The sequence below is a fragment of the Chlorocebus sabaeus genome, chromosome 10 (genome assembly GCF_047675955.1).
Source record: "Chlorocebus sabaeus isolate Y175 chromosome 10, mChlSab1.0.hap1, whole genome shotgun sequence".
Classification (NCBI taxonomy): Eukaryota; Metazoa; Chordata; class Mammalia; order Primates; family Cercopithecidae; genus Chlorocebus; species Chlorocebus sabaeus.
Window position 1 is genome coordinate 119,692,765 of NC_132913.1, and position 15,124 is coordinate 119,707,888.

The window sequence follows — 15,124 nt, forward strand, 5'->3', positions numbered from 1 at the left end:
GAATGTATAGCATCAGCATCTACAGAAAAAAGAATTCAAGTAACTTTTAAGCACTCGAACCATATACCCATAGTGAGTATATTCTAAGGATAAACCACCAAAGAAATCAAACTGAATAGATGTGTTGTTGTGAGTGGTGTTGGCGTTGTAATTCTGAAATAGTTTTGAATATCAAGGCCATTGGGAACTGGAAAAAGAAAGATATAAATATGGAATGGGAGAGATAAGAACTTAATGGTATTAGATTTCAGTTGGGGTTGTCAATATGAACTCATGATTTTTAAACAGCATTTAGGTTGAACCACATGACATTGCCAGTTTGTAGGCCACACATAGTCAAATATTAGCAATTTCATGTGATTCAACCCAATATTTTCTAACTCTGCTTGCTTAAAGGGCCTGGAGGCAATAGTAGCTCAGTAGTAATGAGCATATCTTATGCCCCAGCCTGGTTTCTAAATGCCGTTCCCACCAGAAGGAATTTGGGCTACTTAGGGAAGTCAGTGATTATAAGCCTGGGGCAGGGATTGTACAGCTTGAGAGACTTGCCACAGAGATATAGAGGCTCACTTGAAAGGGCTCCCACCAGCCTAGTTTGGGAAAATTTATGTATCAAAAGGAATAGTAGTGGCAGTAGTGGTAATGGATTATAACACAGTGAATTTTTTAAAAAAATCAATGAATTTGTAATGACACTGAAAAAACAAACAAACAAAAAACATTGAGACAGGAAAAAACTTCTTTTAATAGAAGATAGCCAGCAAATGTAGGAGATATAGGATTAGCAAACATTTTACAATGTACAAGGCTGTAATTCATTCAGGCAAAAGTCAAGTCATCTAAATGCTGAAACCATTGACCAAAAGGTTGTTTTTTCTTTTTGAGATGGAGTCTTCTTCTGTTGACCAGGCTGGAGTGCAGTGGCATGATCTCGACTCGCTGCAAACTCTGCCTCCTGGGTTCAAGCAGTTCTCCTGCCTCAGCTGGGATTACAGGTGCCGACCACCATGCCCAGCTAATCTTTTTTATTTTTAGTAGAGACGGAGTTTCACCATGTTGGCCAGGCTGGCCTTGAACTTCTGACCTCAGGTGATCTGCCCGCCTCGGCCTCCCAAAGTGCTGGGATTACAGGCATGAGCCACTGTGCCCAGCCCCAAAAGGATTTTTGAGAGCAGGATATTCACATGATCTCTAAGTCTCGTTCTATATGTTAATTATTATTTACAAAGGGTAAAAGGTAGCCTTAACATACACAGTTCTAGCTATTAGCACCTTAACCAAGTAACCCAAACTGACAGCCTAACAGTTTGTGCCTTCTGAAGGTATGCACACCATCACCTGTGAAAATTTGAGGCCAAAATGCTCATCATGAATCTAGTCAAGCCTTTTTACCCAACTTTCCATTTATAGGAAATACAGAGGAGATGAATTTTGTCACATTTGGTTTATTTCTCTCTATCCCTTTCTTCCTCCTCCTGTGAGGAAACAATCTAATAAATCCAGAACATGAGACGCTTTACAAGACAACTGACCTGGACTCTTCAAAAATAAAAAAGCAACATTGTATTTGAAAAACAAAAGATAGGTCAGGCGCGGTGGCTTGTGCCTGTAATCCAGCACTTTGGGAGACTGAGGCAGGTGGATCACGAGGTCAGGAGATCGAGACCAGCCTGGCTAACACGGTGAAACCCCGTCTCTACTAAAAATACCAAAAATTAGCCGGGTGAGGTGGTGGGCACCTGTAGTCCCAGCTGCTCGGGAGGCTGAGGCAGGAGAATGGCGTGAACCCGGGAGGTGGAGCTTGCAGTGAGCTGAGATTGCCACTGCACTCCAGCCTGGGCGACAGAGCGAGACTCCATCTCAAAAAAAAAAAAAAAAAGGAAAAAGAAAAACAAAAGATAGCCGAACAAGAAACAGGCTAAAGAGACATAACTGCCAAATACAGTGTGGAAACTTTGATTAGATCCTGGATCAGGAGGAAAACGAAAAGCAAAAGAGACTTTTTGGAAACAATCAAAGACATTTAAACACGGTCTATGAATTGGGTGATATGAAAGTATTAATCTTGGCTGTGGTGTTAGTGTTGTGGTTCTATAGAAGAATGCCCTTTGTTTTGGACAATGCATGTTAAAGTATGGAGAGGGAAAGTATCACCATCTCTGTACATACTTCTTAGTAATTCGGATGTCAAAAATAAACACACAAAACAACCGGCTAGACATAGGAAGGGAGAGATGGAAGGAGGAAAAAGATAAAGCCAATATGGCAAATGTTGAAATTTGATGAATCTTGATAAAGGGTATATGGATGTTCATTTTACTCTTCTTTCAACTTTCCTGCAAGTTTAACATTCTTCAAATGAAAATTGAGGGGAAGAAAATTAATTTGAATGTTTTTTCTGGGCTTAAACCATGGCTTTCCTGGCCCATCCCTTGATCTCTGGCTCCCATAGTCCCAGACCCGTCCTGTCCTTTGTCCTCTGCTTTAGGATGTTGTTTTTTTAAAGTATAAAAAGAGGCACGATGGCTCATGCCTGTAATCCCAGCACTTTGAGAGGCCGAGGCAGGTGGATCACGAGGTCAAGAGATTGAGACCATTCTGGCCAACATGGTGAAACCCCGTTTCTACTAAAAATACAAAAATTAGCTGAGTGTGATGGCACATACCTGTAGTCCCAGCTACTCTGGAGCTGAGGCAGGAGAATCGCTTGAACCTGGGAGGCAGAGGTCGCAGTGAGCTGAGATCACACCACTGCACTCCAGCCTGGTGACAGAGCGCGACTCCATCTCAAAAACAAACACACAGAAAAAAAACATAGACTGATGAGAAGTTCATTGAACCGGTGAGTAGAACCGATGAGTAAAGGGATGTAACAGGGCGGACCATTTCAGTTTGTTTGGATTAAGTTTCATTACTATCCTTTAAAAAATAAAAGAACTTAATAATCACATTCACTTGGTGTAGAATTTTGCTAAAGCTTGAGTTGACCTTTCTGAGGACCCGAGGTTAGAAACCCCTGGTCAGGTGAAAAGGGCCTGCCCACAGTGCTGCATCATTTCTTTCTGCTAGCCATGTGGCCTCATTAAGTGTCACTTTACCACTGAGTGTTATGAGGCTGGGGAGGTGGAGGCAAATGGACCAAGGTCACTTTCTGCTCTAAATAGACCATAGAGTTTTCCTGTTCTAAAAAATTTGTGATTTGTGTCTGCTTCTTAGCATCTTTTGTGTGAGTAGAAGTGAGTGAAAGAGTATTATGATACTGGCAACTACCATCAAAAAAAAAAAAAAAAAAAGAAAAGGCGCAGCCCCACTGAACAAGGGGACAGACCTAGGTTTGAATGATGATCCCAGCTCTGTGAAATGGAGGCTCAGATGAATTCAGCATCAGATTGTACTGGAATGTCACAGCACCCATCTGGCTGGACTCTCTGCAATGGTACACTTGGGAACACATCCCTGTGAGTGAATGATCCAGCTCTTCAGTTGTTTTTCCTTCTACAGTTTACATAAAATGTGCTGATTTCTATATAAACTGTGATGCCATCTAATCTAAGAAAGTGTTGGATTGAAAGTTTTATTCTTTATCCACTTAAGGTTATTTCTTAATTTTTTCCCATTGCTTTTCACCCATTCTTCATCATTGACCCAGATCCTCCTCCCCAGAATTACTTGCTAGCATGGAGACAGACCCAGAGTCACGGACAGAGGAGGGCCTCTATAAATTTTGTTAATCTGGAAATGGTCCCTGAACCACAGTTTGTAAAACACTGGTTTATGAGAAAAGAAGATGGGATGAAGACAGAAAAGGACACCTTTGGAAACAATAACACTGTGGTGTGACCACAGGATTGAATGCCAGGAAGTCATGAGTTCTAATCCTAAATGTATTTCCCAAGACACAGTGGCAAAACTGAATGGAAAAGTGCTCCACAAAAGCCCTTTGGTCATTTTTTCATTCATCTCTCCATCAGCTATTCATTACATATGTGCCTTCAACGTGCTGGAAGGGATTGTATCCCTTCAGCCAATCTCATTACCAGACCTGATACTGGCTCCCAGCCTGTCACAGCGATAAGACATGTCCATAAGTGGCCACCAATATGCCAGAGACAGTGGTTGTTGCCATCAGTGAGGGGCAGGTTGCAGGCATGGGTAGGGCACATGGGGGAGAGGTGGCTTCCATTCTGTGGGGCTGTGCGGGTTTACTGGAAAAAAAGCTGGCATTGCAGCCAGGCCTTTAACTGCAAGCTATCTTAGACATTGGAGATTGGTGGAGTAAGTAGCCCAGTATAGGAACAGCACAAACAGCACTTCAGAAAGCAGAGGGTATAGAGAAGAATTTAGTACACGAGGGACATGGGGGAGCATGCAGTCTAACTGGAAAAGTACAGGTTGGGGCTGAGTCATGAAGGGCTTTAAATACTAAACTGACTTTCTATTTCTCTCGGTAAGGAGTTGGTGAAGGTTTTTGACCAATGCATGCTTTAAGATGCTTAATCTGGCAGCATCTGCAACCTTAGGGAGAACAGTTTCTGTGATGTGGTAGGGGCCATGGCCAAAATCCAGTGAGGTGAATAATGACAAAGTGGTGAGTAAATGTTGCTGTGGCGACTAGACAGCTTCTTCCAGCTTAAAGGAGGTAGAGATGTTAATACCTTGAGGAACCTGAGGGTACAGGGTCAGAGGAAGGGTGTAAATGACAAAGGAACAGAAATTATTTCTAAGCTTTTGTTATTTCCTAGGGTTCTTGGCAAGGTCTTAAGGGATTATAGAAGACTTTTACTTACTCTTCACGTGTTAATTCCCAGACCAATGGCTTTGGGTAAAACACAGTCTTAGAAGTTTTCTGTCCCTTTAAAAAGTTCTCTTAAGCCCTTCAGTCACGTGCCTTCAGAAATTTTGGTTACATAACGTTGCTCTGAATTGGAATTCTGCAGCCTCATGAACCGGAGTCTCATTCTTTCCCTCCCCCACCTGGCACTTTATTTTCTGCGGGTCAGGGTTAGCTTCTTTCTAACCATTGTTGCGGAACTCTTTAAATATTTGGTCTCACAGGTTCTAAAAGCTGGCAGGCCAGGCTGCTCCCTGCAGGTTGTGAGACCAAAGTCTTCCAGAAAAGGAGCCAGTAAAATCCCAAGCATGTTAACCGAGTGTAACAGCTGCATGGTGCACCACCCCCATCACCCTCAACCCCGCCGCACGGGGCTGGGCTCCCAAGTGCTGAGGCCAGCAGCTCCTAGCCACTGCGGCTTGCAAGCAGAAGGAGCCCTCATGCAACACATGGTGGTAGGCTTGTAATTGCGGTGATGACAACAGATTAAATCACTGGCTCTCAGCACTGAGGACTGGGGTTTGTCAGGGTCACTCACCGTTCCTTTGCTTCTCCCAATTTTCCATAGTGAGAGAGCAAGCTTGGAGTCTGCTGCTACAGTACAAATGCTTTCTGAGAGCCCTCTGAGTTTTACTGTCGAGAGGTTCATTCTCTTAGTAGTCTAGGCTGCATCTTTCTTTCTTCCAGCATCCTCTCAACACATGATTCTGGAATGTTGTAATCCCTAAATATACATATGTATTTAGTTATACCCTGCTTTTATCCAAAAATATTTGAAGGCAGTTTACAGATATATATATATACACACACACGCACGCGCGCACACACACACACATATATATACACACACACATATATGTGTAAAATGCAGTGAATTTTGTTGTTGTTTTTGGAGACAGGGTCTTGCTCTATCACCCAGGTTAGAGTGCAGTGGCGTGATCTCAGCCTATTGCAACTTCTGTCTCCAAGACTCAAGCAATTCTCCTACTTCTACTACTAACTGGAAGTAATAGTAGACTACTCCTACTGCTCAGGAGTACTCACCTACTTCTCCTGAGTAGCTGTGTCTGTATGCTCATGCCACCGCAACGGCTAATTTTTGTATTTGTTTTAGAAACAGGGTTTCACCATGTTGCCCAGGCTGGTCTTGAACTCTTGGGCTCAAGCAGTCTGCCCACCACGGCCTCCCAAAGTGCTGGAATTACAGCCATGAGCCACTGTGCCCAGCAAGTGTTTTTTAAAAATTAGGAAATGAGGCAAAAGGAACACATGAGTAGGAAAATTAGGCACAGCCAGGATAAGGGTTAGTTCACAAAGTGCAAACTATAAATAAAATCTCCTAGAGGCAAGTTAGGAAGGTTTTCTGAGTTTCCTAGCAGCCAAAGCAAAAAGGAAAGCTTTTTAAAGTTTATTTATTTTGTTTTGTACAGCAGACAGTTCATATAGCATAAAAAGAGAAACCATTAAGGATAAAATTTGTGTGTCTGTAAGATACAGATTGTCATGAGAAGAGTGTTTCCTTATACTGCATCAACTTTCCCCATAAGTGCACTCTATAAAAGGATACTGCATGGTCAAATGGGCCCTTGTTCTCCCTGCTTCCCTGCAGTGATAGCATAGTCATTTGGTTGACTTCTTGCAGTGTCCCTTGGGGTAGCCTTGGTGGCAAAGCCCCAAGTAGGATGAGGGCACCATGGGAGGCCTGTGCAGGGTGTTTCAGTGCAGTTCTTCGCATCTCCAAAGGTGCTCCCTTGAGGAATCTTGGTTCTGGGAGATGCTGTCCCACAGAGAAGTGCCAGGAGCAAATGGGTTGGGCAAGAACTATTGATACTGGCATATTAAAGGCTCCTTGAAGCCCTACAATTAAGAAATGAGCCCATATTTCCCAAACTGATTTAATCACAAGACCTTTTTTTAAAAAAAATAAAACACTTAATTGGCATATTCAGAAACATTGATCTAAAACAGGGGTCAGCAAACTTCCTGCGAAGGGTCACATAGCAAATATTTTAGGCACAACTAAAACAGCTGTCTGTCACAGCTAGTCAGCACTGCCATTGTATAGAAAAAGTGTGGCTATGTACGATAAAGCTTTATTTGTGAGTAGTGCCATTTGAATTTCCACTATCATTTTTGCGTCACAGAATAGTATTCTTCTTTTGATTTTTTATTTTTTAGTCATTTAAACATATTAAAACTGTTCTCATCTTGTAGGTCATTCACAAACAAGTGGCAGGCCAGATTTGACCAGTGTAATATGGTTTGCCAATTCCTGATCAGGAATAATGTTTGGATGGCTTACCTTTCCAGCAAGCAAGCCTTCCTGAGTACTGTTTGTCAGGTTCCATTTTAATTTAGACTTTTATGTTTCTGGTTTAAGAGCAGATTAAAAAGTGTTAAAGGTAATAGAGAGTTGGTTTGAGTCCTTACAGGCTAGTCTAGGATTTTCCTTAGAAAGCAGTTGTGGGTGCTCCCAAAGAAGACATTTACAAACTGATAAACAAAGTCTTACACGGTCACATATGGTTGAATCAACTTCAGGCTGGAAATGTCTTAATGGGCATTATCATTAATGCACCGGATCCATAGAAATGAAAGTCTCAAAGCACCCAGAGACATTTAATTTTAAGAAAATAAAACTTCCTAGTCAACCCTCCAAGTAATCTAGTAAACTATGGTTTCCCACCTGCAACCAAGCTAATGGAGTTCTTTTTGATTTTGACTAGGGGAACATTTTTTTGGCTTTTATGATGTCATTATGATGAAAGAAGAAGAACCAAACATTCCTACTACCATGTGTGACTTTTTAGTTTCAGTTATACAAGTCCTTTTTATTGAGTACTCAGTGTATATAAAACATTTGGTTAGGTTTTATGGGAGATACCAAAAGGAGACAGAAGTGGACACTTCCTTCTTTACCTTGTGAGCCAAGTTCAAGATCCTCATCAATTACAGCCCATTGCTGTGGTGCCAGGTCTGATTTCACCTCCTGGGCACTTCCTATTGCCATCCATCTGTTCATTCAGCAAACATGTCTGAGGTGCGGCCTCTGTTCAAGGCTCTGGGAACACAGCCCTTGGAGCACACGTTCCAGGAGATCAGTGTTTCTCTTCTCCTCTGGCACTCTTGCTTACAACCTCTTTTATATAGTGGAACCAGAATTACTTCTGTATATCTTGAGGCTTGAACCTTCATGTTCCCTACACTGTGTGTGACTCTTCTCGAAATATTTAGTGGGAGAGTGGGTCTCCTGATTAACCACCCTTTCTGGGATCTGCACTCTAAATGCTCTTGTTCCCTCCACCTGAATGGCACCCAGCTTTCCCTGCCCTATTGTCTTAGCATCCAGTGGGGACACAGTTTTTACCAGATCTGTAATCTTGAAGCCATTAACTATATTAAGCCAAATGCACCTTGTAACAAATGTTACAAGATAGCTAAATCTATGTACAAACAATAGTACATATCTGATCAATTGTTTTTTGATTGAGGAAGATTCTCTACAGTTTTGATTTTTTCCATTTACAAAAGTAATATTAAATTGCATTGAAAAATTTTAAAAATATGAAAAAGTACACATTAAAGGGAAAAAAAATTAATCCATAAATCTAGCACCTGTCGATCAACCCTATGAGTATTTAACATATATATTTTACTTTTCTTGATTTGAAAGTCACATTAATTTTTTAAAAAAATAGTAAACAATAAAATTGACCTCCTTTTGCTGTATGTAAAATTCTGTGAATTTTAAGACATGTATAGATTTAGTTCCAGTCCCTCTGCTGCCCCCATACAAGCATCCCTTTCCTAGCTCTGGCAATCACTGATCTGCTCTCTGTCTTATCTCTGTTTTCCTTCTGTTCCATTCTGTTCTCCTCTTCTCCTCTCCTCTTCCTCTCCCCTCCCCTTTTCCCACCCCCCTTTTGTTTTTGTTTTTGAGACTGAGTCTCTCTCTCTTGCCCAGGCTGGAATGTAGTGGCACAATCTTGGCTTACTGCAACCTCCGCCTTCTGTGTTCAAACAATTTTTCTGCCTTAGTCTCCTGAGTAGCTGGGACTACAGGCGTATGCCACCATGCCCAGCTAATTTTTGTATTTTTAATAGAAACGGGGTTTCATCATGTTGGCCAGTCTGGTTTTGAACCCCCGACCTCAGGTGATCTGCCCACGTTGGCCTCCCAAAGTGCTTTGTTTTCTTTTTGAGAGTGGCTCTTTTCACTCAGTTCAATACCTTTGAGATTCATCCAGGCTGTTGGATTTATGAATAATTTGTTAATTTTTGTTGCTAAATACTGTTCCATTTTGGGAGTGTACCACAGTCTGGTTGTCCATTTACCATTTAAGATTACTTTTTGGGTTGGGCATGGTAGCTCACACCTATAATCCCAGCACTTTGGGAGACCAAATTGAGAGGATCCCTTGAAGCCAGGAGTTTGAGACCAGCCTGGGGAACAGAGTGAGATCCTGTTTCTACAAAAAGTTTTAAAACTACTCCAGTATGGTGGCATGCACCTATACTGTCAGTTGCTTGAGAGTCTGAGGTGGGAGGATCATTTGAGCTCAAGAGGTTGAGGCTGCAGTGAGCCATCCAAACAAGGTTATTATTTTTTAAACATTTGACATTTTTGAAATTCTAAAATGTCTTAAAATTAATGTATATATTTAATGTGGTGGGGTTTTTATTTCTTCAAAAGCTATTACAGAATTGATGGTGCATCTTATAATTAATACTCTCTTAGGATTGAAGTATTGTGGTTAGGATTAGAGAGGGCTGTTGGGAGTAATTAGGAGTAGCGTAAGTGGACAGTTAAGACTGAGACAGAGAAAGGCCCCGAGAGCTTGTGGCAGGCCAGCACGAGAGCAGCTTGGCAGCCTCTGAAGACAGGGTCTCGCTCTGTTGTCCAGGCTGGAGTGCAGTGGCCCAATCATAGCTAACTCCTGCCAAGGAAGTTTTGAACAGAGGAGCAACACCAGGAAAGAAGTCTTTAAGGACAAAGCCTGTCTTATCATGGTTGGTACAAGTATGGACAACATCATCAGTGTTGATGAATCAGCAAAAGACAGAGAAATGGTGGCAGTGCACTGCTAGTACTGGTTGGAGTGGAGGAAGAACCTAGGAAGCAGTGAGCACTGACTAGAGAGTGTGGCATGGAGGCAGAAGGGCAGTTGCTGCAGAATACCCCAATCTCCAGGCAGTGCCCAGGCAGGAAAGGCCAGAGGTGTGGAGAGCCAAGGACAGCTGCTGCCAAAATCTTTAGGTGTTTACATGGTGGAAATGGGTGGGTTGAGTCAGGCATGCTATATGGGAAACTATAAACAGAATGAGAGTTTCACAGGTTAAGAGTGCAGTGTTCGTAAGGATACTGTGCAAGGATAAAATGGTGAACTTAGTATAAGCTTGGTTGTAGTATATAATTATTCTGTGGAAACAGACTGTGATTTGTGCTACTTCCAGGTAGGCTTATTTTATGGTTAACTGTACGGCCCAGTTTTTTTGCAAAGCTTATTGTTGGGTCTCATCGCCCTGTATCGCATGTCAGATGACTTATTCTTTGGCATACCCCCATTTTTTTCAATATAGGAGAATGAACAGTAAATTATCTTCACAGAGGTCCTTAAAGGACAGCTTCCCATCAGACACTGGAGAAGGATATTTTACCAAAGTTGTAAATTGAAGAATAATTTACCAAAGTAACTTGCCGCTCTTGTCGGCCAACTCTTCTTGAGAAGCCTCGTTCATGGAAGCAGCCTCATTTTCACCCACTCACATCTCTTCTGGCTTGGGGTGAAGGAGAAGTAGGTGCCAGTTCACACAGAGGAAGAGAAAATCACTCACCCATTTCTCTCTTCCCAGTCTCACATTTAACTAAAGATCTCATTCTCATAGAAGTTATTTTTCACTTTCCCTAACAGAGCACATATACAAAATTCACTGTTCTTTAAAGCTGTACTATGATGGGGTAAAGTTGCTATTATTTGTGGCATTGCTAATTGTTTCTTCAATCTTTCCTAGAAAAGACTGTATCTTCACCATTGACCCATCAACCGCCCGAGACCTCGATGACGCCCTCTCCTGCAAGCCACTCGCTGATGGTAGGATGGAAATTTGTATAGCATCCTGGGCAGCAGGCAGTCTGCATGCCTGTGTGGTTTGCCTGGCTGCCCTGTGCTCCCTAAGCATCATACTATGCAAGGCTAGGTTTGCTTTGTGCCTGAACTTGCCACAGGCCTCTGAGCCTTTACAACTATGTGACCTTAAGGTTGTGTTCCTGGGCTGGGCGCAGTGGCTCATGCCTGTAATTCCAGCACTTTGGGAGGCCGAGGCGGGCGGATCACAGGGTCAGGAGATCGAGACCATCCTGGCTAACACGGTGAAACCCCATCTCTACTAAAAATACAAAAATATTAGCCAGGCATGGTGGTGGGCGCCTGTAGTCCCAGCTGCTGGGGAGGTTGAGGCAGGAGAATGGCGTGAACCCGGGAGGCGGAGCTTGCGGTGAGCTGAGATCGCGCCACTGCACTCCAGCCTGGGTGACAGAGCGAGACTCGTCTCAAAAAAAGAAAGAAAGAAAGAAAAAAAGATTGTGTTCCTGTGGTGACGTTGGTGAGGGTGAGAATGAGAAATATTCTCTCACTAGACTCTTCTTGGGCCTCCGAAGGGGCAACAGTGAGTGCAAAAGAATGAATTGCAAGCCTTGGCCCTTCAGATAGTTCCAGTGTTGGCGTAAGGTATCAAAGTTCCTAAGGGCTCTGCTTGGGAGAGACATAGAGTTCTTTACCTGAATTTAACACCAAATAACGTGATTGAAGGGGTACTCTTCAAAGTCATGCTTCCAGTTGGGTAGCAGGAACACCTTCCCTGAGAACTGCCTCTCTAGGGCTGAGCTGGAGAAGCCTGGGCTACTCCCAGTAGGTTTTCATCTGTCCAGCAAGCTGAGAAAGGCAAACTGATAGGGGCTCTTTAAACATTCTTTTGGGATGTTACTGAGCAGGTAAAAGTAGGATTGAGGCTAGTTGTCTTTGGAAATTATAGCTGGAGGAAGGGAATGCAGCAATTGACTCTCAAAGGAAAAATGTGTAGGATGTGAGAAAAGTGAACCCTACCAATTCTCCCCTCCCCCTCCCCTCCATTGCCCTCCCCTCCCCTTCTCGACAGAGTCTCACTCTTTTGCCTAGGCTGGAGTATAGTAGCATGATCATGGCTCACTGCAGCCTCAATCTCCCAAGCTCAGGTGATCATCCCACTTCAGCCTCTCAAGTAGCTGAGACTACAGATGTGCGCCACCAAGCCTGGCTAATATTTTGTATTTATGGTAGAGATGGGGTTTCACCATGTTGCCCAGGCTGGTCTTGAATTCCTGGGATCAAGTGATCCATCCACCTCAGCTTCCCAAAGTTCTGGAATCACAGGCATCAACCACCATGCCCAGCACCCGCAATCCCTTTTCTAATACCGCAGATGTGCTGCTTCTAGTTTTTACCTATTTCTTGGCCCTCTCTAGGGTGGCTTCTGGGTGACTGCTTTGGCTTTGGTCATCCTCACAGATGATCTTGGCACTAACATGGCCTTTGACATTTGCCCAATGTGGATATCCACCGTTGCAGTTTCAGTCTGCTACCAAGCACTGATGGCCTAGTGGCCTAGTCTTTTAAAACATTGCAAAGATGTTCATATCTCCTGTTTTTATCTTCCTTGAAACTATGGGCAAGATTGCTCAACATTTTCTTTTTAAAAAATTAATTAATTAATCGATTTTTAGAGACAGGGTCTCACTCTGTCGCCCAGGCTGGAGTTCAGTGGCTCATTGCAGCCTTGAACTCCCAAGCTCAAGCAGTCTTCCTGCCTTGGCCTCCCAAAGCACGAGCCACCATGGGATTACAAGCACAAGCCACTGTGCCCAGCCTCAATATTTTCAACTAAAGAAAACCGAAAGAAAGATAAAGCATGACAAGAGAAAAGGTCCCCTGGAAATTTTAGAGAAATTATATCTTTTTAAAATCCAAAATTCAAGCAGCCTACTTCAAAAGGCAAGTACTGGCTCGATTTCTTACATTCTTAGCAATCTCTGTTGCATGCAGAGGCTTAGGCATACCTGCTCGGTATGTAGATGCCACTTCCCTAAGCCACAGTGTGAAAAGTGCGCCTAGGCTGAAAGCCAGGTGACCATGGACCTCATTCCTCATATTTTCCTTCCCTCTAGGTTCACACCTCTACTGTTTGTGTAATGCTTGGACAGAATTGCTTCCTTTGTTTTGTCCAGTTTCATAGTTGATAATAGCAGAAGGATACATCTACTACCCGTTCCTCTGTCTCAGCTGGCCTGGAACGCTGCACCTTGCAGGGATTCCAGGGAGCTGGCACATGTCATACCCTACTCACTGCATACACTGCAGTTTTATGTCTAGGGTACAAGTGTGTCAGCAGAGGTTTCTTAGAGGAAGTGGTCAAAGATATGGTAGGAAATATAGACTGGGGACAGATTTGGGGACAAATTTTCAGACCAAATAGTGTTTTTTGTTTGTTAGACAATGGAAAGGCAAGCAGATGTTGTTCAGCAAGAGAGCATTCAAAAAGAGGAAAATAATTTAGCACTTCAAGGAAAAGGAGAGAAACTAGAGGCTGGAGAATGAGTCAGAGAAACATTGCAATAGTTATGGACTTGGACTAGATGGTAGCAAAATCAATAGGGGGGTTGGAGTGGGAAGGACGGATGTGAGAAAGGGATAATGACAGAAGAATCTATGGAAATGAATGCTGGGGTTGAGGGAGAAGAGTCCAAGATGGTGCCAAGGTTTCAACCTGGATGACTGGGAGATGGAACCCATAAGTTAGAAATGGGAATCAGGAGTACAAGCTGGTTTGGGAGAGAGTATGTTGGCGTGGAGTTGTCCGTCTGATGATATTTATGTTAGTTGCTGCAAATTCTTTGTAGAAGAGCTGAAGTATGTATAAATAAGCTAATTAGACACAGCCCATGGAACTATATACGAAGAGCCCTGGAGGAGAGGAAGCAATGCACCAAAATGCAGTGATTTTATTTGAATGATGGGATCATAAGATATTTTTTTTCCCTTTCTTTAGTTTCCAAATTTTTGTAATGTGGCAATAATAGTTTTATAATGAAAAAAATTGTGTAATACAAAAATATTATGAGGTGCCAGAAATCACAGGCCGCTCAGTAGCCTGCTGCACCAGGTGACCAGACACCTTCCATCCACTTAGTTTCTCTGTCGTTCCAGAGGAGCAGTTTGGCAGAGCAGCAGAGAAAGGACATGGAAAAGGAGTCAGGGAAGACTCCGAAAAGGCCTGAGTTGGTCGGCGAACAGTTTTACGGTGGCACTTCTACAGTTGGCCTTTGTGACAACAGTTCCTGCCAGGGCCATTTATCCAAGGAGTTGAAAAGGGAAAGTCATTTCCAGTTTGGATTGGGGTGAGATTGGCTAAGTTCAGGTTGAGGTAGTTACCAGTTCATGTCAGTTCTTGCTTAGGGGGAAAAATGTTAAAGTTTCAAAAAACAAATAGTGTTTTCTTGGCCTATTTATATCATCTGTAGTTTTGTTTTGTTTGTTTGTTTTTAAAGAAACTGTAAAGTTTAACTTTCCTTTGGTTTCATTAAAATTATCTGAATGACCACTCTGTGAAAAGCAGACAGATGTAACATACCTGGTCCTCACTTTCCCTTTTGGTAGAGTTCAGATGTACTCCAGGACTTGTTAGCAGTATCTATCAGGTGAGGCACTCCAGTGATCAATTCAACAAACCGCAGTGACCACCTGTCTACCAGTAGATCATAATTAGGTTGCAGGCGGAGGAGAGGGCGCCACCTATCTTCGTGAAATCTCAGCTTGGAAAGGATTCTACTAGTCATCCAACCTGGTAATTCTCCACTTTTCTTAGCCTGAAAACACACTTCAGGAGAACACTCCCATGAGCATTACCCAGCAATGTAGAGTTTTTCCACCTTTGTTCAAGAAAATGTTTAGTGATATAAGTGAATAGGAGTGGCGTTATAGTGATAATCCAGAATCTGGAGACAGTAATCGTGCGCCTCAGTGTTCTATTATCATACCAGGTCACTTGCAGCCTACCTCACAGCTGACCTCAACGCTCAAGTGTGGGAATGCCACAGTTGTCAGATCACCCTCTGGTTTTTGAATTACGTCCACCGCATCCGTTTATGGAATGTCTAGGTTGCATTTGAACTTTCTACCTTAGAGGCAATTCATTCTGCCTTAAGATGGCTTGACTGTTAGGAAATCCTTCCCTGTAATGATCTGAAACACTGCTCTCTTC

General features: G+C 42.9%; 1 protein-coding gene across 1 annotated transcript in view; it reads left to right on the forward strand.

Moving 5' to 3' along the window:
* DIS3L2 (DIS3 like 3'-5' exoribonuclease 2) overlaps positions 1-15,124 on the forward strand; it is a 375,772-nt gene that overhangs the window by 231,771 nt on the left and 128,877 nt on the right. Inside the window, 1 exon segment of the mRNA XM_073020137.1 lies at positions 10,844-10,923. Coding sequence (XP_072876238.1) covers positions 10,844-10,923 — 80 coding nt within the window.